The sequence below is a fragment of the Barbus barbus genome, assembly GCF_936440315.1.
Source record: "Barbus barbus genome assembly, chromosome: 17".
NCBI lineage: Eukaryota > Metazoa > Chordata > Actinopteri > Cypriniformes > Cyprinidae > Barbus > Barbus barbus.
In genome coordinates this window covers 1,135,772-1,160,588 of record NC_136745.1, presented here as the reverse complement: position 1 = coordinate 1,160,588, position 24,817 = coordinate 1,135,772, and the positions used below count along the sequence as shown (strand labels likewise).

The following is a 24,817-nucleotide window of genomic DNA, read 5'->3' as shown; positions in this document are numbered from 1 at the left end:
CCATCATGGTAACACACATAACACTTAATGCAATAAACTTTCATTAAACAACAGAAGATGTAACATAAAGCCCAAATGTACATAACTGATAACAATAACTATTAAAAAACAGAATACTTTCTAATGTGGAGTGTCGCACAGGGAATTCTGGGAATATCAGTTTACATTTTTTGACTGAAAATTATATGATTTGTTCTTTTTTACTTCTAAAAACTGTGCAATTAACAGGATTTTACTGTAAAATTACATGAAATATCTGATTAGATCTTTTACAGTTTTTCCCTGTATATAGAACGGGAACTTACTGTTTTCCTATTAACAGTTTTTTTTTTTTTCGTAGCATTTATACAAAAGTTTACAGTTAAAATTACACTTATTTTTTACAGTGTGTGGAAGGGTGATAGAAAAAGCACTGTACTTTGGTGGCACTGAGGACATACTGAAACTCTTTTAAAGCAGCAATGATAAATACAGTTGATGGATGAGAACTGAAGGCAGTTTACCGATTTTTTCATCCTCCTGGACCATCTTGCGCTCCTCGAGAAAAGCCCTCAGCCAGCGGATCTTCTCCTCCGGCTTCTTGGCCAGGAAGATGTGGATCTCCTCGCTGTCTCTGTTGTGCAGCTTGAAGGCATTCTTCACGCTGACAATAAAGTCGTCGTCCCGTCCATCAACGGCATCTCTCACCGTGTAGCGATCCATATCAATGCGCCCTTTGTAGTAAAGAATGTCCCGGCGTATCAGGTCCTGAGAAGAGATGCAGAGGCTCATTAACGACCATCTGTGCTTGCGACACGACTGTGTTTGAATGGAATAAATACAGACGAACGATGGAGCAGAGCAGACATTTTCAATTCATACCTATGGGAGCCGAGCTACACAATAATGCAAATAAGATTGTCAGAGTGGCAGTGGATTGCAGAAAGCTGTCAAGAGAGTCCAAAAGCTGAGAAATGGGTTTAAAAATCTGGATTTATATTAGGGACGGGCGATATTATCTGACTGATATCTGAATCGGCTGATAATGGCTTTAAATGTAAATATCGACATCGGCCTGATATGAAAAATTATGCCAATATGTCTTGCCGATAAGAGGAATGGGTTAACTCACATGTGATCATGGTGTGCTAGTGATTAGATCACGTCAGCAGTGTGGCTCAGTCTTGAAGCAAAGTTTTGTCTGAATGATGATTAGATTCACTGATTTAGATCGCGGCACTTAACCTGTGAAAGCACCTACAGAATGACGCATTCAGTGTATAAACAGTAATAGCACGTGCAATGACAGCCTCCCCCGGGTGATAAATACAAAAAACTATAAATAAACTACATCAATGTAGCGATTGATATAGTTTATTTATAGTTATTTTCAAAGCTTCAATGCACTGTCAGAAAACCTTCATTATTTTTTATTTAATTCTAATAAATAAGTTGTTAAAAACTAACCAAAATGAAAAAAATATTTTGCTTATAATTTCTGCACAGGAGTGTCACGATTCTGCCATTTAGTCCTTGTCGTTCTTTAATTCTTGAGGCAGGATCATGACAGACCCATGTTTTGTGTGCAAGCACATGGCCTTTTCTTAGACTAGTGTAGTTAGTCTTTGTTTTTGCCCTCCAGTCTTGTTTTGCCCCATTGTGGGTTTTGTTTTCCCTGTTTTGTCTGAATAAATCTGTGTTAATTGCATACTGTCTGCGATTGGGTTCATTTCCCCCAGCAAACCCTAACAGAATGAACCGGCCTCAACAGAACCCAGCAGACGGTATGTCTTATTCCGTCAAGCAAAATTTGGATGACCAGGAACTATGGTGGCAGTCGGCTATCGCTGACAGTAAGAGTGGAAAACTTCCATTTCCTCCCCAGGGTGAGTCGACCTTGAGACGGTACGCCCAGGTCGTGGAAGGGAAGAGATTTTTCTTGCCGGAGATCCTGGTCAACTGTTACTTCGTCGCGGGTCTCAATACCCCTCCTCCTCTGGCTGAACGGGAGAGACTGGTCCGCCGTCCTTTCCGAGAATTGGTGGATCGTTTGTGTCGAAAGGAGCCACAGACACCCCTGTCGTCCTCGCCGGCCATGCTGCCCGTGATCCCGGAGGGTCGCGTCCTCGGGGTGGCTACGCTGGGGAACCAGACTCATTCCACCTTGACTCCCGAGGCGCCATCCGCAGCTACAAGTCTTCGTGGAAAACGAGGAAGACGGCTGTCGTGGGAGTCGGCATCAGAGTCCTCCTCCGCAGAGTCTGCCGTACCTGCGGTGGTTCCCGCCAAACTTTCCCAACTGGTCGCAAGTCCGGCTATGGCCTCTGCCCCGCGGCCAAAGAGAAAGAGGAGGAAGGGAGCTTTCAGTCCTCCATCTCGGACTCCTTCTGAGTCTGCGACAGCTTCTCTAATGGCCGCTGTAACTGAAAGCACTATTCCTGAGCCTGCCGTTGTAAGCGCGGCTCCAGAATCTGCTGCAGTGAGGGCAGATTCTGAGTCTGCTACAGAGAGAGCGGAACCAGAGTCTGCAGTCGTGAGCGCTGCAGAGAAAGCAGAGGCCGATTTAGCTGCGGAAGCAGTTCTGCAGTCAGTGTCAGCTCATCAAGAGATGCCAGTTGTCATTGCTGCCAAGACCTTATCTGATTACCTATCGAGTCTTGTCAAGATCCTTGAAATTCCTGTCACGTCTTCTAGTCCTGTACCCACTACATCAGAGGGCGCGGTTCCGAAATCAGCTACAGAGAGTGCAATTTCGAAACCAGTTGCTGAGAGCACCCTACTCAAATCTGCCACAGAAAGCGACGTTCCAGAGACGGCTACAGACGACGCTGTTTCTGAGGCGCAGATGTGGAGCGTTGGTTCCGAGCCGTCATCGGGGAGTCCAGTGCCTGTTTCAGCTCCACAGCCGCCTATTACCCCTCCTACCATGTGTCCTGTTTTGTTACCTGTTGTTCCCCCCGTCAAGAGTCATGTTCAGTCATCCACTGTACCCCCTGTCACTGTCCAACCCCGGACTGTTTCGCCCAAGCCCAATTTTCACACTACTCCACCCAAATCTGCCCGGAACCGTCATCCGCGGCCCACACCCTCATCCCGAAGACCCAAGACCCCTGACCCACCGTCTCACCATGGACTTCCTCCTAAGAACTTTGTTGTGCCTCCGCCTCCCCTTCCTTGTTTTTTGTTTCTAATGTGTCACCCCAACCCTGTTATTGTTTATTCTTGTTTGCCGTTGCTGTTATTTGTCATGTTTTGTTGGTTTGTGTCTGTGTCACAGTCTGTTATGTCCAGTGTTTGATGTTCCCTTGAGGAGCGTCTGGAAGCCGCTCCTTAAGGGAGGGGTTCTGTCACGATTCTGCCATTTAGTCCTTGTCGTTCTTTAATTCTTGAGGCAGGATCATGACAGACCCATGTTTTGTGTGCAAGCACATGGCCTTTTGTTTGGGCCATGTGCTTGTGTTGTCTCGTTCTCTTGCCCCGCCCCCTTGTTATCCTCATTTGGTCATTATTGCTTTACCTGTGTCACCTGTTGTTTTATCATTAGTCTCTTTATTTAATCCCTTTGTGTTTGCTGTCTGGCGCCGGTTCATTGTGATTCTCAGTGTGTGTATCCTGTGATACGTTACCTGTGTGTAGACCTTCCCGTGAGTACCTGGTGAAGAACTCTGTCTTGTGAAGTCCTGATCCTGTTGCTAGTTATCTGTCAAGTCTTAGTCTAGTGTAGTTAGTCTTTGTTTTTGCCCTCCAGTCTTGTTTTGCCCCATTGTGGGTTTTGTTTTGTCTGAATAAATCTGTGTTAATTGCATACTGTCTGCGATTGGGTTAATTTCCCCCAGCAAACCCTAACAAGGAGAGACTTGGTGTTGTTTCCAAACAAAAGGAAATATATCGGCATCAGTATCGGTCAATATTAGATGAAAAATATAGGGATATCGGCAAAATCCAATATCATGCATCACTAATTTATATATATACACACAATGTTTGGACACTTTTATTGTCACTAGGTTAAAAAAATGTATCAAACTGACACTGTGTCTTTTCTTTGATCTCTCCGACAGTAATTGTGTTTGATTTATTGTCAGTGTACTGAAAACAAACACAGATCACACACACTTGCTACTAACTCGCTAACGCAGCCAGACTTGCCACAAAGAAAGCCTCCAAACTGCATTTGTAATCTGAATGAAATATAGTAATATGTAAACTCCAGCACAATTGGCAGATTATGAAACAGATGGCTCTGTCTGTGCCTCACAGCGACTGGCTGCCACCCACTCAACATCTCAGTGAAGCTAAGCTTTTCTCAACGCTCTCGACTGCTTTCAGCTCATTTCTCTGATCCGCTGTCAATCCCACAATTCCACACTGAAAACACTCGCTGATCATCAATCCCACCTCTCCTGCAATTATATATCTTCATGCACCTGTAAGGGCCACATTTTTACATAAATGTTTAAGTAAAGGTCTCTTTAAGTTGTCGGCTGGTGTGACGTCTCACGCTGATATAAACACACCACCATAACTTCTATGATGCCTGAGCTTCAGCATGCATGTTTACATCAACCGTAAACTATTATGACTGATCTTATGGCAGCAGGATGGAATAGAGCAATGCTTTATTGTTAAATATTACTATTACTATTTTTCTTCCACCTATCCATACTGTCCTATTGTTTTTGTCAATACAATGAAAGTTTGTGAAGTCTATTATTGTTTTGATTATTATTTATCCAACTTAACTTAACCTCACGTATTCGCTCAATTGGTGTTTCAACCGTTTAAAGACGTCATTAAAACAGCTTGTAAACAAAATGTCTCATAGTATTTCATTTAGCTCAGGCAAGTCATCAGTGTCCACAGCTTGTTATTTGCTAGAGAAATGAAGACCAGAGAAGAGCATTTTGCTAAATATTAGACTAATCTTAATTCAAGTTATGACAGCCACTCTGTCAATTACTATATTTCAAAAACAAATTGAAATTGTATCATTTAGAAGTTAATTTTAAAACTGTATAATATGCAATTTACATGTTTGTATACAATTGTTTTTTATTTGAGTGTTGATTATTATATAGTTAAAAATAAATAGTAATTGAATTTAAGTTTGGGCTCTGTTGTTAACTATAATCGTATAGTAAAGTACAAGGGATCGCTCTAGTTTAGAGACCATAAGCTGAGGTAAGAAAAATGTAATTATAATTGAATTTATTTAAAGAAAGAGCAATTTGTTCAGTAAATCACTGTTTAATTAAAATGAAATCAAATTCATTTGTTTGTTTTCTTTTTCCTCAAAACCATACCGAAGCATCATGTCTGTGTACCGTTACACCCCTAACATAAACTCAATAAAACCTACAGCCCTGCATCGTGTGAGATGGTTCTAACTGTAGGATGCATTTCTAATTTATGGTCAGATTTGGAGATTCAAATACGGCAATGTAAAGTAAGGAAAGCTTATGAATTTGATATGGTCTAGGAACATTTTTATGATAAGTGCTCACACTTTTATTCTTCAGCTGACCATCTCAAACCCCTTTTTGAGGAAAACAATATATTTTGTAAAGATCATGTACCTTTTTGCACAGGACCAGCTGATGATCAAACAGGAAGAAGACTCTCTGCTGACTCCGACCATACGGCTGATAGATCCACGACATCTCACCCGTGTAGATCAGCTCTGAGCTTCGGTCCAGAATATCATCACCCTAACCAGAACATAAACACTCAGGAGTCTGGGCACACAAACTGGGACTGGCAGTGGACAACCTAAAGGAGCTTTTATTCATGAAATATTTCTAAAGCTAAATTATTAAACAAACTAAAATAATCCAGGATAATAACAAATATGAGACATTATGTGGAGGATTTGATCTCTCTTGCACGTTGTTCATGTTCAGATGTACAATGCATAAAAAAAGATACTTTAACTTAATTCAATTATGAACAGTGGTTCCACATAACAGAAACATGTTATCTCTACTCAAATACATAATGTATGATGAACTAAACTGAATTGAGTAAACTTAAACAACCATATCCAAATAACTTGAATCAATCAAGTTCATCGTAACTAAAGTATCTGAGTAAAGATAGCATGTTTCCATAATGTGGAACCACTGTCCATAAATGAATTGATTTATTTGAAGGTAAGATATTTTTTGATGCACCTGCTATTTATAACACATACTAAACAAGTTAAATATAGCTCTTATTGTTAGGAGTAAGCCAGAAGATGGTTGTTACATCCATGGCATGCCTATTACTCTGCCTGTGCAAAGCATGATGGGAAGTGGAAATCCTGTTCCTAGACTCTATAATAATACTTTAACACAACTAAAATCATTTATGTATTTGAACTCAAATGGATTAAGTAATGTGGTTGAAAATAATCGTGTTAGGTTAACTTGATTCAAGTAAACTGAACAAGCACCAAATGCTATCTTGACCTACTTAATTGACACATGTTCTTTCAAACTGGAAACATTTATATGAACCAAAGCATAACTGTTTCAAATCAGTTTAACACAATGCAACTGTGTTTGAATGAGAAATCTACAATGGTGTTAAATTAAAATTAATTGTTTAAATAAAGTGAACAGTATCATAAAATCTTTTTTTTTTTTTTGAGTGTGATATGCGTATTGCATTCACTTGAGGAAAAAAAATCTACTCTGTTTTTCTGAATTAACGAGTTAATTATCTCAGAATTACGAGAATTTTTCATGAAAAAAAAGTTTTTGCTCTGTTTTTCTGAATTAACGACTTAATTATCTCAGAATTACGAGATACTTTTTCATTAAAAAAAGTTTTTGCTCTGTTTTTCTGAATTAACGATTTATCTCAGAATTATGAGATAATTTTTAAAGAAAAAAAAAAGTTTTTGCTCTGTTTTTCTGAATTAACGAGTTAATTATCTCAGAATAATTAAGTCGTTAATTCAGAAAAACAGAGCAAAAACTTTTTTTTCATGAAAAATTATCTCGTAATTCTGAGATAATTAACTCGTTAATTCAGAAAAACGGAGTAGATTTATTTTCCTCAAGTGAATGCAATACGCTTCCGTAGATATCAGAGTTCAATGTAATTAAATGCATCTGAATGAATGTGGGCCAAAAACTGTATGTAAATACACAGATCTTGTTCAAACGCACCTCCCAGTCCAGCACCGAGGCCTGCCACTGAGCGATCTTGTCAATGTTCTCCAGTCTTCTTTTGCGCTCGTTGATTTGCTGAGTGACGTTCCTCATGACAGCGAGCGCTGCTGCCACATAACGGTAATCACTGCCAGAAAACACACCCACAGACTGTACATAAACACATATATATACAACACACTTATAGACAAACACAATCTCACTCAACTATTATGACAAACCTTTCACAATTCGATTGCAGTTGTAGCACTTTACAATTCGGTGGCACTAATATGCATTAATTCATGCTTAACTAATGCACAGATAATCATGAGTTAATATATAACTCATGAAGAACTAAACCGTTTATTAATCATTACTGCATCAGCAATTTATCAACATTCTATATGATACACAGATTAAGTAATCAATAAATTGTTATTAGTGAAATGTGTCATAATGTATTAATTCCCTAATAACATATTATATTAACTAACAGTGTAAATGCATGTGTTAATTACCACACTGGGTCAAAGCCATGCATTTCAACTTCCAGTTGTCTGCTTGGTTACACTTTATTTTAAGGTGTCTTTGTTACAGTTTAATTATACATTTAAGTACTGAGTAATATTAATTAACTACATGTACTTACTATATGGTTAGGATTAGGGTTACTTGCATGCAATTATACATAATTAATTGTTATTATAATAGTAAGTGCATGTAATGTGTAACAAGGTCACCTTGTAACAAAGCATTACCATATTTTCACTATTGGGACATGAGACTGTAAGTAAATTAACTTATTTATTTATTGGCAAAGTTTTTTTGTTTTTTGCCAAAAATGCACAATGATTTATTTAGAGGAAAATGATGGGTGGAGGTTTTCCTGCTAAACGAGGACCTAAAGTTATTTGTTCAAGGGTTCACTTACATATACTTACTTCAATATACAGTGCCCTCCAAAAGTACTGGAACAGTAAGGCCAATTCCTTTATTTTTGCTGTAGACTGAAAACATTTGGGTTTGACATCAAAAGATGAATATGAGATGAGAGATTAATATTTCACCTTTTATTTACCTCACTGTTCCAGTACTTTTGGAGGGCACGGTATATACAGGTGCTGGTCATAAAATTAGAATATCATGAAAAAGTTGATTTATTTCAGTAATACCATTCAAAAAGTGAAACTTGTATATTAGATTAATTCATTACACACAGACTGATATATTTCAAATGTTTATTTCCTTTAATTTTGACGATTATAACTGACAACTAATGAAAGTCCCAAATTCAGTATCTCAGAAAATCAGGATATTGTGAAAATATTCAATATTGAAGACCCCTGGTGCCACACTCTAATCAGCTAATTAACTCAAAACACCTGCAAAAGTCTTTAAATGGTCTCTCAGTCTAGTTCTGTAGGCTACACAATCATGGGGAAGACTGCTGACTTGACAGTTGTCCAAAAGACGACCATTGACACCTTGCACAAGGAGGGCAACACACAAAAGGTCATTGCTAAAGAGGCTGGCTGTTCACAGAGCTCTGTGTCCAAGCATATTAATAGAGAGGCGAAGGGAAGGACAAGATGTGGTAGAAAAAAGTGTACAAGCAATAGGGATAACCGCACCCTGGAGAGGATTGTGAAACAAAACCCATTCAAAAATGTGGGGGAGATTCACAAAGAGTGGACTGCAGCTGGAGTCAGTGCTTCAAGAACCACCACGCACAGACGTATGCAAGACATGGGTTTCAGCTGTCGCATTCCTTGTGTCAAGCCACTCTTGAACAAGAGACTGCGTCAGAAGCGTCTTGACTGGACTGCTGCTGAGTGGTCCAAAGTTATGTTCTCTGATGAAAGTAAATTTTGCATTTCCTTTGGAAATCAAGGTCCCAGAGTCTGGAGGAAGAGAGGAGAGGCACATAATCCACGTTGCTTGAGGTCCAGTGTGAAGTTTCCACAGTCATTGATGGTTTGGGGTGCCATGTCATCTGCTGGTGTTGGTCCATTGTGTTTTCTGAGGTCCAAGGTCAACGCAGCCGTCTACCAGGAAGTTTTAGAGCACTTCATGCTTCCTGCTGCTGACCAACTTTATGGAGATGCAGATTTCATTTTCCAACAGGACTTGGCACCTGCACACACTGCCAAAGCTACCAGTACCTGGTTTAAGGACCATGGTATCCCTGTTCTTGATTGGCCAGCAAACTCGCCTGACCTTAACCCCATAGAAAACCTATGGGGTATTGTGAAGAGGAAGATGCAATACGCCAGACCCAACAATTCAGAAGAGCTGAAGGCCACTATCAGAGCAACATGGGCTCTCATAACACCTGAGCAGTGCCACAGACTGATCGACTCCATGCCACGCCGCATTGCTGCAGTAATCCAGGCCAAAGGAGCCCCAACTAAATATTGAGTGCTGTACATGCTCATACTTTTCATGCTCATACTTTTCAGTTGGCCAACATTTCTAAAAATCATTTTTTTTGCATTGGTCTTAATTGATATTCTAATTTTCTGAGATAGTGAATTTGGGACTTTCATTAGTTGTCAGTTATAATCATCAAAATTAAAGGAAATAAACATTTGAAATATATCAGTCTTTGTGTAATGAATGAATCTAATATACAAGTTTCACTTTTTGAATGGTATTACTGAAATAAATCAACTTTTTCATGATATTCTAATTTTATGACCAGCACCTGTATAATAATAAAATGTGTAAAAAGCACAACCATGACTGTGTCATTAGTGCAGTCAGATTGCCTTTGTCTTTAATTGTGAGTCAAATTTAGAGCACATTTTATGAGTAATCAATGCTGAAATCTAATTATTTTCAAAGGGTTCACAAACTTAGTATCCCCATTGTTTATATATATTGTATATATAGTGTAAATAGTCGTATATCTCCCTGGCTACAGATATATGTTTGAATGTCTCTGTAGCGTTCTGCTTCGGCCCGTACATCAGCTTCAGATCTCCAAACAGTGTTTTCTGTGTTTTTTGCTCGCGTGTGTGTTACCTGTGGTCCTGTGATGTGTACTTGAGCAGCTCGGCCAGCTGCAGTGGATATTTGCAGATCTTCTGCACCGGGGTGAGGAGGAAGCCATCGATGGCGATGTCGATCATCTGCTGGAGCAGGCGACAGGCCTCGAAGAAGTGCTGATAGCGGCCGTCCTTCATCAGCTTGGAGAGCTCCATGCAGGCATCCAGGTGGTTGTTGCAGTACTCTGAATAGATCCAGAAACCGTCTTGCTGTATGGCAGACGATCAGAACTTAATCAAACAAATGCGTTTCAAGGATTTCAGGAATCAGTTCAAACGTTTGAATAGCTGATACTCATCAATACACCACCATTATAGACTGTCTTAGCATTTTCTAGATTTATTATGAATGAGCTTGTAGGTGCAGCTAAAATCGGCTATAATATGAATAAAGAAGTTTTTACCTAGCCGTAAGGCAATGTACTCACATGCTCCAGAAAACACGGTCCGATTTCACTAAGATGCGGCTCCTCGATGTTGTACTGTTTCTCCAAGTCCCGCACAAATCCCATTTGAAATCTGTAGATGTCCTCGATGTTTCCAAAAATCACTTTCAATTGGTCATCACTGAACATGTCAATCCTCTTTCGACACTGCCTCAAGTATCCCTGCAGACAGAAACACCTTCGGTTCAGTCACGAACGTAATCCGCATGAATCACTTTGATTCCAGTCTTTGCTCTCTGCTCTTCCATTGAAAGTCCACTCCACTAACCATTCAACCTGCAAAGACTTCATGAAGACATTGCAAAATAATTCCTTGAGTGATTTAATCCAAGTCTTCTGAAGAGACACGATCACTTTATATGATGCACTGATTTCATGTAGTCTTTTTACATAAACACTGATCAACGCACACAGAGCTCATCAAACATGGCAAACAGAAGCTCAACCGTGCTTGCTTAGCGTGAGAACCAACGAGGTTTATTTAGCATACCAAACAGTTACAGTTTGCTTACCATATCTGATGCGTTAATCAATTTTTATATGTGAAATAAAAGCCTTAAGTAAATCTGTTCATCATATAAAACTATCATGTAGACAAAACAGCTAGATTCATAGGGATATCTTAATCGGAGTGTCTATTTACACTAAGTGCAAACACTAAGTGCTATTTACACTAACTCCGTCCACCAACGTGTGATTGGGATAGTCAACACTGAACAAAGACACTCATTAAACATCAGTTTCAGTGGAGTAGATGGTAAAACACATGCTTTTTGACCAGATCGACCTGAGTTCGAATCCACCTTTTGCCAAACTTTTTTTCTCCATTTTCAAATCTCATATCGCATCGGAAAGGCATTTATTTTCAATAAAAATGAAGGACATAATCAAAAAGTTGAACTTAAATGATCAGTTAGGGTTAGGGAGGGCCTTATTGACCCAATAAGGTGGCATCCTTTTAATAATTTGAATTATAATGATCATTTACACTCAGTATGTTATTATTGCGTCCCGTTTTATAAAGTACTACAATACTGAGGTGCAGATAATTGCCACTATTTGCAATAAATAGTATAAATAGCAGAAAATCTTGCAGTAAATATGATCTATAGCTAGCCTATTTGCACTTAGTGTAAATAGCCGCTGCCTTTCTTAATTCAATCTTTGAAATGTCAACATTTAGCATGAAAGGTCTTTCAGTGGAGGGACAGAAATCTCTCAGGTTTCATTAAAAATATCTTCATTTGTGTACTGAAGACACAAGTCCTATGGGTTTGGAACAACATGAGGGTGAGTCAATGATGACGTGAATTTCTTTTTTCTGTAATCTGCACTCATCTGATGCTGTCAGCAGTACCTCACAGATGTCCTTCAGGTGCTTGATGTAGTGGCGCTCAGTGCTCATGATCTCGTTGATGACGTTGGCCCTCATCTGGTCTCGGTTCTGCAGCGGTTGGCCGATGCACAGACAGCCGTTGCTGGGGTCGGTGTGTCCGTTCTGCACCTCGCCGGCACCCTCAGCCGATTCTGTGCCCGCATGATCCTGGTTAACCCACAGCTAACAGCAAAGAAACAAAGGCAGAGAGACACATTACATCTCCAAGCTGTGAGATTTGCAAAGAGGAACAGGTTTGAGCCCTAATTCTCACTGGGGTGAGATTTTTGCTAACTGACAAAAGGTTATTGTTTTTTTTTACTGAGAAGTCCATGCATTTAAAGATTCCATAGTTACAAAAATACTACATTTCTCTACAGACTTCCATCATCAGTTGTTCTTTAACCATTTTTGACTGGACATGTCTTATTCCAAACGAATGACGAGCTGCAGTCTTGCTCTCATGGCCTTGGTAATAAGTTTCAGTTAAATGGCTTCAGACAAGAATGCATTGTGCTGCAAGATGGCACAGAAGATATTCATATTAGGTGGGCTTAACTACTATGTACTTGCATTTAAATTATTAATTTGATACAATGCACTTATTGTGTGCATAAATGCTTTTACATTGTACTTATATTTAAAAAATACCTGCATGTAATTACATCTGTAATTAATTTCTGTAATTACATTTATAAAACACTGTTGACCCATCCCTTACACATTAATCCACCATTAAACCTACCAAACCTGCCCCTAACCTTACCCGTATCCCACCTCAATAGCAGAAAATGTTTTAAATACAATATGAAGACAAGTACATTATACTTATTTTTGATGTAAGTACATAGTAAGTCCACCTAATATAAAGTGGGGCCCAAGAGGCTTCAGAAGTGGCATATATGCAGACTTTCCATGTTTTACTGGGGAACAGAAATCTAATGGTGGCATAAATCTATTTGCATAGGAATCTCAATCTTGGGAAACTATGAATCATCACAATCTTGAATGCTACATTATGAGATAATGTCTTCTGGGCTGCTTCCATGGCGGGTCAGTACCAGTATATTATATACAGTAGTTTTGTACATCACATTCTCTCTGTAGGTCTATGTTATGGGAAAAAAGAGTGAGGTTATCAATTTTGTTTTTAAATACACTGAGGAAATAGAAACAACATGCACTTTTTAAAGTAACTTTGATATTATTATAGAGTAAATTCAAAAAAGTACTGTGGTACTTTATTTGTTAAAAAAAACCCCTGTGAAACAGAGTAGAAAAACATGTATGAAACTTGTATGATAGTGTTGTGCTTTCATTTATGTTCATTAAGAACCATGTTTTTGGAGTAAAAAAAAAAAATGATAAAAGAAAAAGATTTGTGTTTTTGGAAAACAATTAGAAACACTGGAAAAAAGACAACTTCATTGTCTTAAATGTATGGTGGAGAAAAAAAAACAATAATTTTATTGATTTCTGATGTGTATTTGGGTCTTGAGGGTCCGGTATTAACTCAATTGAGGGTATAAAAGTTCACTCTCAGTAATTCTCCATTCATAAGTCACCATTACATTTCAACTCTTTCCCATCAGGAACATTTGCTTGAGCGGCAAAAACCATGTTCCTTGATCAAAAGACAAATGAACACAGACCAAGAGCTTTGAAATTCCATCTAGAATTATTACACACACTCACTGCTAATTCAAATCTAGGCATCTACAGAGATGCAAACACAAAATGGGATGCTGCCCGACGAAAACGAGAAGATGGTTCTGAATGCAAAGCAGATACTACAGTACTACTAACATCTATTTCAACATTCGGAGGCTATTACAAAACACATCCAAAGCAGCGCATGTAATGAAGAAACATCGGATGCTCATCTATTTGAAAAGCTAAGAAGCGCACTAGGAGCGTGATTTCAGTTGGATGCTTTAAATGCTTTGTGAGACGGCTGTGTTGACAAAATCAGCAGCACTTGATGAGATTTGAGGAGCTGGGGACGCACCTTTGCTGTTGTGTTATGGAACCTTGGAGTTGCTATAGGGTTGATATAGAAAACTGGTTTTGTGTAAGGTTGAGGAGGGTGGGGATCAACCTTTGGAAAGAATGACAGAAATACACTTGGTTTTAATTCACTCTTGCTGTGGAAGAATAGAAATGGAACAGAGATGGAAGAGGCTTGGCAACACTGATTCAACAGTGACTGCGCTCATTTCCAGATGGACGCATCTAATCCGTGTCCATTTCTTCACTTGAGACCTTGAGCCGCATCATAATTCAATAATAAGATCTAGGAGCTTATCTGATGAGATGAGAGAGTTGATCACAGACGTACCCTCACGAAGCTGGCGGGGAACCAACCCTCCTCGTCATCCATCTGACCCCACCACCAGTCTTTATTGGAGGCGTCCAGGACCTTGATGACGTCTCCAGCCTTGAAGGCCAGCTCCCTCTCGGCCATCGTCACGTGATCCCATACCGCCTCGGCGCTGACCACTGAACCCCCGCTGATCAACTGCAGAACAATACAGTGAGTCCGATGGAGAAACGTCATTCTTTCACACACACTTACCCCGTCTGCTATTGGTCAGAAAACATTTGTGACCCATGCTGGCAAAATGAGTCGGAATGAGCTAATTTTCAAAAAAAAATTTTTTATTGTTATATTGCATGACTTGTTGTAATCGGACAGAAATGACTGAGCTACAGCCGTTTGAAAGCGACAGAGTCAGCAGAGCTGATTTTCAGAAAAATTGAGTTAAAGTTTTCTGAAATCCAAAGCAAAATCACCGAGCAATAGGGACGTAACGATGGACCGCGAGCCGGTTGAAAATCGATTCAAATGTGTGACGATTCAAGTCAGTTGAGATGCCAAACAAATCAAGAAGTAGGAGTTTATTTGAATGTATCTATATCAATAATAATCAATAATAATTTATTCCGGTCCTCACAAAGAAATTTTCACACATCTCTGAGGGGAACTGACAGTCTTTAGAAATGTTTACATGGTATTTTCTTTTCATCTTGCCTCTGAACGATGCATATTAAAGTAGTGTTCATAAGCACAACTGCTTTGTTTACAGCGGTAAGCACTGTATCAGTGCTGTTCATAAGACCACCTGCTGGCAGAGAGTGACTCTGTGTCTCATTCAGCTCGATTCAATCTCATTTTGTAAAACAAAATTAAAAATCGTGAGAAAATCGAATCATGAAATCAAAATCGTGAATCGAGTCGAATCGTGAGTTGAGTGAATCGTTACATCCCTATCTAGCAAAGTTGCACATTTTCCTCCAATTGTTTTCTTAATAGCCTAATCATTACTATATTATTAATCACAATATAGCAATTAAAAAAAAAAAAATCTTTGTTATTAAAAATAAGAACAAAGATGCAAATAAACAGTAGTTTAATCAAGAGCAGCGAATGATTCTGTCTTTTCTGTTAATGTTTGATTAACATTGAGACAGATCCATATTGAGACCAACTCTAATGCATGGATCAAATATAATGTTGCACATCAGATATTCCCCCAACCATTAACTAAACGTTCGTGTAAAACATGACGAGATTCACACAAACATAATCTGTTAAGACATATTTCTCAATAATGTACTTTATAGGGAGATCGCGTGACTTACATATATGCATACACTTTGCAAATGTCAGTCAGCGCGATCATTTTGTTTTCATCAGCATGGGTTTGAAAATCATATTTCACTGGTTTGGACTCATGTCATCGAGAAATCGATATGAATATTCATAAAGCTAGAGTGCTGCAACAATACAGCTTGAGAAGCAGCAGCGGCAGAGAAAGAGATACTCCTCTCGGAAAACGTACAAATAAAGACCATTTTAGATGTTTAATTACTATTTGGAGCAAAACGTCTTTTGTCTGTAGCTCAAAAGTAGACCGTGCACATTCACACTCATTTTGCCAGAACGGCTCACAAATGACTGGCATATACTGGCTCAGCACAGGCACTGTTCAAGATGCTCACACAGCTCAGCCTTTGAAAGAGAGTCAGTGTTCGTCTTTAAATGTAACTGCAGTCTGCACATAAAGCTGTAATAGGAGAAATAATTTCCTATACCGTCGATCACCTTTAATAAACCATTTAATCTCAATTCTGGTCTTGCACTGAAAGAAAAAAATGAGCAAAAATATTACCTACTGTAGGGTTACAAGGTACACCTCTGTGCCTTATCTACCCTACAGAGATTCTTATAGTCCCACATTACCTTAAAGCTGCCTTATGCAGGATTTTCAATAACTGTTTGTAACACAGGTCAAATTTAGCCCCTCCTTGTGGGCGGGCTCAACACTGCCAGAAGCCACGCCCCCTGGTCCTGACATGATATTAGTTGTCAGAACACAAACAGCAAAGCATCACATGAGACAGCAACTCAAGAGCGAACTACCTGCTGGAAGATGAGTGATGTGGTGTTCTGCAAATCATTATTATTATTTTTTTAAATATTGTGTTTATCATACATAAATGGCTTTTTTTGGTTATACGAATAAACACAAACACCACCACACATTCTGCTGGATCATATGTAATGATTATTTTTGTATGATCCTGCACATTGCACCTTTAAAGTATATAATATGCACTTTTGAGGAGTAGATAAAGCACAACGGTGTTATTTGAGCGTAGCGTTGCAGTGAAAAGCCAAAGATAGACTTTGAGAGGATCCACAGCGCTGTGTCCCTTATTTAAAACTCATCATGCAAATAACTAATCGTGAAAGGTGTTGATTCCACAGCATTATATTTCCATCGACTTCAGAGGTTTCTATTTACAACGTGTTTTTGCAGATTTGTGTGCAAGTCACATGTTAATGAGATCAGCCTCAGATATGGGCTGGCAATATGCTGCAATAAATAGCTATATACAAAAGAAGAAAATACAAATGCAGCTAAAATCATGCTGTTGTGTTGTGGGACCCAGGACGGTCGTGCTTTGTTGTTGTCTTTGGTCGTCTTCACAGGGATTAGAGAAACAGAAACTGAATTATGGTTGGAGGAGGATGCTGGAGGAGTTTGTCACAGAAGGGAATACATGCCTGACTGTTTGTGAATTATTGACAGGATTGGATGAACAGGCTCTTCCAGAAATTATGTTTTTTTCAATATATTTCATTTATTTTTCACAGGCCCTGTGACTATAAATGTCATATAATCAAACATATGAATCATAGAACCAAACAAAGATAAACATGTGTTCCTGCAGTGATTCACAGGCGTATTTATAATCATACAATACAACCATTTCTAGTCCTTCTCATGAAAACCATGGTCACACTAGCACAAGAAATGTATACGGACAAGGCAACAATCATAATATAACACCACATTCTCCAGTGTCTTTTTAACTAATTTAATTTTCAATATAATACATCCAAAATGTAAAAATGTAACCTCACATTACTGCAACAATGCAATTCAGCAGATTTAATGTTTTTGTTCCTTTAATTCAGCTAAGAGGCCACGGCAATCTTCTATAAAGTCTTTACATTATACGAATTTGCAGGTGACAGAGTTTATCATATTTAAACCATGGAAATCCACCTGAGCTTGAGGTCCTGTCTCTTGCATTCGCATGTGTATGAATGAAATGTAGTGTGACCAGCCCTTAAGACTCACTTACTATTTTCACCACCTCATCAAACCATTTCCATGTGTTTTTATTTTTATTTTTTAACTCGTATAGTATAGTGCTTCTGTTTTTCAGAAAATGAAAGCCAAAGGTGGCCGTGGCATCGAGAAAAAAAAACAAAAAAAAACAAAAACTGGCATGGGAACTAGACCTCCATCTTGAGTCTGTCAAGATCTCTTTAACACAGATTTCTTTCTTAAATCGAGGCACTCATATGATATAAGGTCGCCATGATTTTCCCAACTAAGACGTTCCTGGATCAACATTGTTGTCCAAAACATAGACCTAACCCTATCCCTAAACCTAACCTTATTTATCCATAAATTCAGAGGGAAATGATAGTTGAATAACCAGGGCGTAGAAGCACCCATCTCTGGTGTAAGGCTAAAACGGACATTTCCTGTAAACTTGTCCCTCAATTCTGATTGGTTGCTTGTAATGTTGATGCAGGAACATTTTGCACTTGGTGAAAACACGATCACCTGTGAAACCACTAAGCAAGAGGCTTCCTGATTGGCTGTTTGTGCAGTACATGCTCCTCTGAGAGCGTCGTCATCAGCATGCAGCTCTCTGAACTCTCCAACCGCAAACACACAAGCTTTCTCTAGCTGAGACTGCAGACTTCACATGCTGAAGATACCACCAGGACATAACTACAACAAGATCACAAACACAGCCTCCTTTTCCACCATTCCTTTGCTTCATATTTTGAGAAGCCTACATATCCCCATCATTTTCTGGATGATTAGAGCCAAGAAATATCCTCTCAAGCAGTTCTGTGAATGTAAATCGTTAGAAATGCAGAACAACTCATAATATTAAGACACCTTGAAGTCGTCTCTAATTACGGAGTCCCAGGGTTCTGTGAAGGTAATGGAATTATCGTTACATAATCGACCGCTGTTCCCCTCATGTTTCTGCATACCGTACGCCTTGAGATGAACGCATTCGACTTGGCAGCAAGTGCGTATGAAAACACAAAGATGTCAAAACTCAAAAGAAGAACGAGAAACACATCCTCTATGTGTCATTTCACATCAATGTGCTCTTCTTACAGTCAGATTCAGGGGACTTTCTTGTCTTTTCAGAAGAGACATGCCTTGTTAATAATACTAAAGCTGACTAAAGTGGACTTCTAAAGGGAAACACTGCTTAGAATGAAAATAAGGAACATATGATATCTGTAGGGGCAACATGTAATTGGTAGAAATTTGCTCTAAGAATTACATTAGCCCAAATACACCAGCATCCTCACTGAAAGATATTACGTAACATACTTGAGTCATGAGAGTGAGGGCCAGTCAAACACACAAACACATCCTCCTCAACATCTGAAACATATGATGTGCCTTCAGAAGCATACGGCTGAGAATCAACCATCCAGACTCTAATTAAACCCAAGCACAGTTTGGAAATCAGCTCTTATGACTGTGATGTCAAGCTTTTCTGTGGAATTTGACAATTCTCAACTTGCCACACCACGTGTGCCGGCATGTGATGAAACACACCATATTAATGAATTTACCTTTCTCTAAATACAGAATGACATCCGAGCATAGATGCATCACCTTTCGATTCGAATCTTACATTTTGGAAGCACTCGGATCTAAAAGAGCATTGCATTTTGTATAGATAGACACACCAGATGCACAGTATTTTGTATCATTTTACATTCATAAACTGTTCATACATATCTTAACAGACGGTTTTGATCGCAATCATTGTGATTGTAGCACAATTCTAGTCTTATTACATGCCATATGATATTATATGGTTTCAGAGCATTGGCCATGAATATTAATTCACCAGCATTTTTAAATGGACGCTCATAAATCATCCGCACAATACACACAAACATATCATGATATGCACTCAAAATGCCGTGGAATAATTCTACAAATCAGCTTATAGAACGCAATAGGACTGAAAGATGACGGTGGAGAACACACATACGCACACAAACACATGGCAATGTAAGTGTGGGATATATTTTACCATATCGGTTGCAGTAAAGAGCAGAATCACAGATACGAACAGCCTCAGATGTTTCCAGGACGAGCAACAATCACAGATGTTTGCGCGTGTTCGCCTGTGTGTCAGTCATACTGAGGACCCTTCAGCTGGAGCCCATGAACAAGATGAGAATCACGTTGACCAGCAGCAGAATTGCGATAACAGTGAACACCGCCACCGTCTGCACGTCCAAGGTCATGCTGCAGTGCTGCTGTCAAACCTGCGATCGGCACAGTTATCAATGCATGCATCCGCGCAGATATATAAAACACGACACTCCGGCTGCGTCTCAAACCCTAGCGCGCGCACCCGGTGAGGCTGTGTTGCTAGGCAGCTCGCTGGCTTTTGAGATACAGCTCCATAAGACAAGACACGCATAAATATGCCTCATCCTCACCATCATCTTCATCAGAAGAGCGCGAGGAGTATCGCTATTCAGAGCGCAGCTGCGCTCCGCCAATCAGAGCCGGCCTGCGTGATGTTCATCCCTCACCATGGAAACACTGTCATTAACATTAACAAACATCCCCAGTCTGTTATATAAGAGCCAACGACACAGCTAGTCAATGTGCATGAACTGTGTCATCTTTACAGTAATGCCCTGCCATTCATATTTCAATCATCTTTGACTAGCCAGGACACCTATGAGCCCCAGAGACTGATCCCCAGTGAAGACCCTGTCTCCAAGACCGCCATCAAGACCACAGGAACCAGATGAGTCCTTTGCACAATCTGACTCTGCTTTAGTCTAGATTTAAACTGCTGATTTTGTCTGGCCAGAGAAGAATGACACTATTTCAACAAACTATTTCCCGTCTAAATACTGTAAAGCTGATATAGAGCCACCCATATGAACTCAACAACATGCAGGACAGAAAGTCTTTTTTTTTTCATTTCAATTATAGCCTACTTTCCTGTAGTATCTCATAATCAAGATAAATCTTTTTATCATAAAATGTCTTAACTTAGTAGGCCTATCTCATAATATTCTTGTAATTATGACTTATGCATGGCCACCAGAATAAAGTTGCGATCACATTTAGCATTGTTTGGTCATTTCTGCAGGTGAAATTCAGTCATTTCAATAGCAATCCACTCAATTGGACCTATTGGACAACCTGGAAGTTTGCATCGTCCTGCCCTGATGATAAAACAATAGAAACCATCACTGAAATTATAATGAAATTATTCCACTACAAATACCATTAAACATTACAAACCATCAAATTTTAACCATTGAAACCATTAAAAAATGATTTCCTGTAGTGTGTTTTGAGACTCATTACATTATGATTTAGTGGTTTTAACAAAAGCCACCAATAGAAGGTGACAAATTACCAATAGAGACCCACAGGGACCATTACAGTTTCCATCATAACCAATGCAAGTCCCATCATAACCAGTAAAACCATTACAAATGTTAGGATGCTGTCTATTGTTTTTCAGCAGGGTGGTTTCCTCCATTTTTCCATTGGCTTTCGTGATTATAATTGAAGAAAATCAGCTCTGTGACCAACACAAGTTTATGATTCTGACACATTTTGTTCATCATGATCACCTTCACATATAAACAGAACCTTTTTGAATTCTGAAGCCTAAATACAATCGACAGAAGTAAAAAGCTAAACATATAGGCTATAAATGAAATACACCACGGTAACATCATTAAGTTTGAACAACGCGTTCGGTCTTTATTTCAAAACATTTTGCCTGAACGTTTGAGTAAGAATAGTTTGCACAAGTGTGATTATAAACTGTGACAGTGACAAGTGAATGCATGAGTTTAACCAGGGCTCTCAAGCTATAGCTAAAGTTTGGAGTGAGATTAGGGGAGGGGCCACTCAAAGGGGAGGAGTCACAAAAGGGAGGAGTTTTTTTGTTGTTGTTTTTTTGGACTGCATCAATAATACTTTTACACGAATTTGGCTATATTCTCCAACATCAGCTCTCACTATCTTTTCACAGGCAAGTGATTTCGTCCAGGAATCTTAAAATAGAATAAAAAATAAAAAATGAAAGGATTACCTACAGCATTCATCTGAGCTTTCTGTGCGCGCGCATCCATGTTGCGGAAGAATCTCGTAATTTAAACGGAAACAGCAACATCCTAATTTCTGATTGACTGGTAGGTGGCATTAAACTCTGTATAACTCCAGACAGCTATGAACTCGGCAGAGAACTTTCCTCCGTATTCCCTGGTCTATTAATAGTATATATAGCGGAACAAGTCATCCCTTCTCAGCGTGAGAAATACAAGGTGTGGCATGTGAGCGTGTGAACTGGTTCAAATACATGTGTCTCAGGGTGAATGCGTGAGACTGGAGAGCCCTGGTTTAATTTATGATGCAAAATAAAATGTTTTTCACATGCAAAAAGGAAATGAATGGTCTATTTTTGGTCTGATTATATATGTTTTTCAGTGTGTGTGGTTGGTATAACATTTTTTAATGTAGAATATTTTTAATGTAGAAAAAGTTTTCTTTCATGAAAATATCTTAAGCTACTCTTCACCATGGACCTTATTTCAGGCATTTGACCAAAAACCCATTCAAAAAAACCCTCTGACTTTGCAATGATGGAGCCGGAAGCGCTAAAATGCAATCTCGTTTACATTCAGTGTGTGATGTGATCGTGATGTGATGTTAATCTGCTTTCACTCACTGCGGGAAAGTTCATGTTTGACATGTACACACATTAGGCTCTGCACAGATTTTGAGTCCAAATCAACTCGTACTTAAATTCCCTTTGCATAGTACACGGCTTAAATTAAAGACAGAAAAATCATATTAATTTGCCATCGGTTAAATAACCTTACGCTTTGACATCATGATAATAACTAAATGCTCAGAAAATGATCCCTTTCATGGCACACGACTGAGTTTGAGTAATACTTTAAATGTATGTAATTGTCTATAACCAAGTAACAGTCAAGATGCACAACAGATTTCAAGCCCTTCCTCTTTATAATACTGGGGGTTCATAGACAAGAAATAATATTTAAATGAAATTATTCACACATCTTACAGTACGTCTTTACACAAAACTAACTGTTATTTCACAGTATAGCAGAAGGCAAACAATTCTTTGTGTCTTGAGATTATTCTTATGAAATGTCTTAAGTATAATGTATTGAAAGAGCTTTTCTCTTGTGATGCAGAACAGACAGTTACATAACGCTGACACTGATTCCCATACGGCTCGATTCCACCCATCCTGACATTTACACAACAAAGGTCATATCTGAAATTCAAACAGACACAAACAGTTTCATGAATACAAAGCCAACGTTTGTCAGAATTATGTGATACACATTATTCTACAGAGTCACAGTGTCTCTATGATACTGGCAATTTAAAGAAATATATTAACCAGTGTGAAGTCAAACTGAAGATCTCAGCATTAATTGTTTTGTGTTGGGGAGGGAAAAATGTGTTTATCATTTACATATAATGCAAGCTTGGGAACACAGTTTTACCAAAATCAATCACTGTTTGGGGATACCATTGAAATACATATGTAGTGCTGTACAATACTTTTAATGAAATTAATTAATTCAAATCAAGTCATTTACGAATGCATCATATAGTATTTTTTATGATATAGTAGGTCTTTGCTGTGTTGGCCAATCGGTCAAACATGGGACATACGTGGAGACGTTACTGTTCATTAAAAGATATGAATGAAGCACATAAATAACCAGAGTATTCACAGTGTAGTTCAGTCACAGCACCACTGCAAGCAAGGAACTGTCTTCTTCTTCTTCTGTAGTTGGTGGTTGCCATATGACAAAACGTGCCTTAAAGGGGTCATGAACTGCATTTTTGTGTTATTTTATAATGTTCCTTGAGGTCCACATATAATGCTGGTGTTAAACGTTCCTCTTCTCTTGTGGGGACTTTAGTATTCCTATCCCCTGTGCTGTTTTGTAGTCTTGTTGATTCGTCTTCATTGTCTCCTCAGTTGTGTCTTGTTCAAACCTGTCAACACTCCCGTTTTTCCCGGGAGTGTCCGTATTTCCCACCCATCTCCTTCCCGTTTTGTTATTCCTCCCAGGAAACTCACATAATTTGTGCATAGTTGCCAGATCTTGTATGAAACGCGTCCTACTCTTGAACAGATGGCGCTGTATTAAGCAGTATATATAAAGTATTTCTGTTGCTCATGAAAAGTTTCTGAAACATCTCTGTATTTGACAAATATTGCATTTAATTCACTTCATCTGTGATAGAGTATGCAAACACCAGGAGCAGAACGTGTCCGACTTGACATCTCCGCTTTCAATCCCACCCCGACTACAAGCGGCTCTCTCTCCGATTGGTCTATGCAGCGATGCATGAAGTAGAACATGCCTTGTGTCTTGTTTTCATTGGTTCTTTGTTTCACGTGTCACGTTCTGATTGGTTTATTTTTCCATTGCTTTCAGGTGTTTCTTGCTAGTCATTAGTCCACGTGTGTACAGTATATAGCCCTCATGTTTCCATTGTCTCGTGTCTGCCTTTGTTAAATGTAACCTGCTATTGATGAGTCTTTATTCCACGGTTTATTGTCAAGTCTTTATTTTGTGTTTATGTTTGATTAATAGAGCTGCACATGGGTCCAGACTACTTGCCCTTAGTGGACTCATTTGTTACAAGCCCTTGTGTTTGTCTTGTTTGTTAGGTGTTGTATGTAATGGTTGCCTGTTTGCTCATGTTTCTGTTTCCTTGCTCTTGTGTTCCTGGTTATTTGTTTATTTTGTAACTTCCACTAAAAGTCCTGCAGTTACATCCTCTCCTCTGCCTGCCTTCTCTTGCTCCAGCACATTACACGTACGACTTTTTACATCAAAAGGAGTCATAATTTGGACATATATGACCATTTTCTACCCTGTTTTTGATCCTCTGGTTTAAAACTAATTTAAATGAATGAATGAATGATGCATTTACATAGTGCTTTATTGTGTATTGCTGTACACATTTAAAGGGGTGCGTAAGATTTTTTAGTGTAAATGCACAATGCTATGACTGGGTAATATCTTATGAATAAATGTATTATGCGTGAGCAACCGTTGAAGTGCAATAGTTGTGGAAAGTGTGGACTGCAGTATTATGCTTACAGAACTCCATCAAATGTTTCTTTTAACAGCATGCTTGTTCTGCAGCACTGAGCATTGGA

The 24,817-nt window shown here is 38.9% G+C and overlaps 1 protein-coding gene across 2 annotated transcripts in view; it reads right to left on the bottom strand.

Moving 5' to 3' along the window:
- The window catches only part of LOC306883668 (spermatogenesis-associated protein 13-like), a 44,570-nt gene that overhangs the window by 6,418 nt on the left and 13,335 nt on the right, over positions 1-24,817 (bottom strand). For both annotated transcript variants that reach the window (XM_079439043.1, XM_079439044.1), the window contains exons 5-12: positions 14,325-14,504; positions 13,995-14,084; positions 11,969-12,169; positions 10,594-10,773; positions 10,143-10,375; positions 7,134-7,263; positions 5,556-5,687; positions 504-747 (exon numbers count right to left, since the gene is read on the bottom strand). In XM_079439043.1, coding sequence (XP_079295169.1) covers positions 504-747; positions 5,556-5,687; positions 7,134-7,263; positions 10,143-10,375; positions 10,594-10,773; positions 11,969-12,169; positions 13,995-14,084; positions 14,325-14,504 — 1,390 coding nt within the window. The remainder of the gene's footprint in view (positions 1-503; positions 748-5,555; positions 5,688-7,133; positions 7,264-10,142; positions 10,376-10,593; positions 10,774-11,968; positions 12,170-13,994; positions 14,085-14,324; positions 14,505-24,817) is intronic.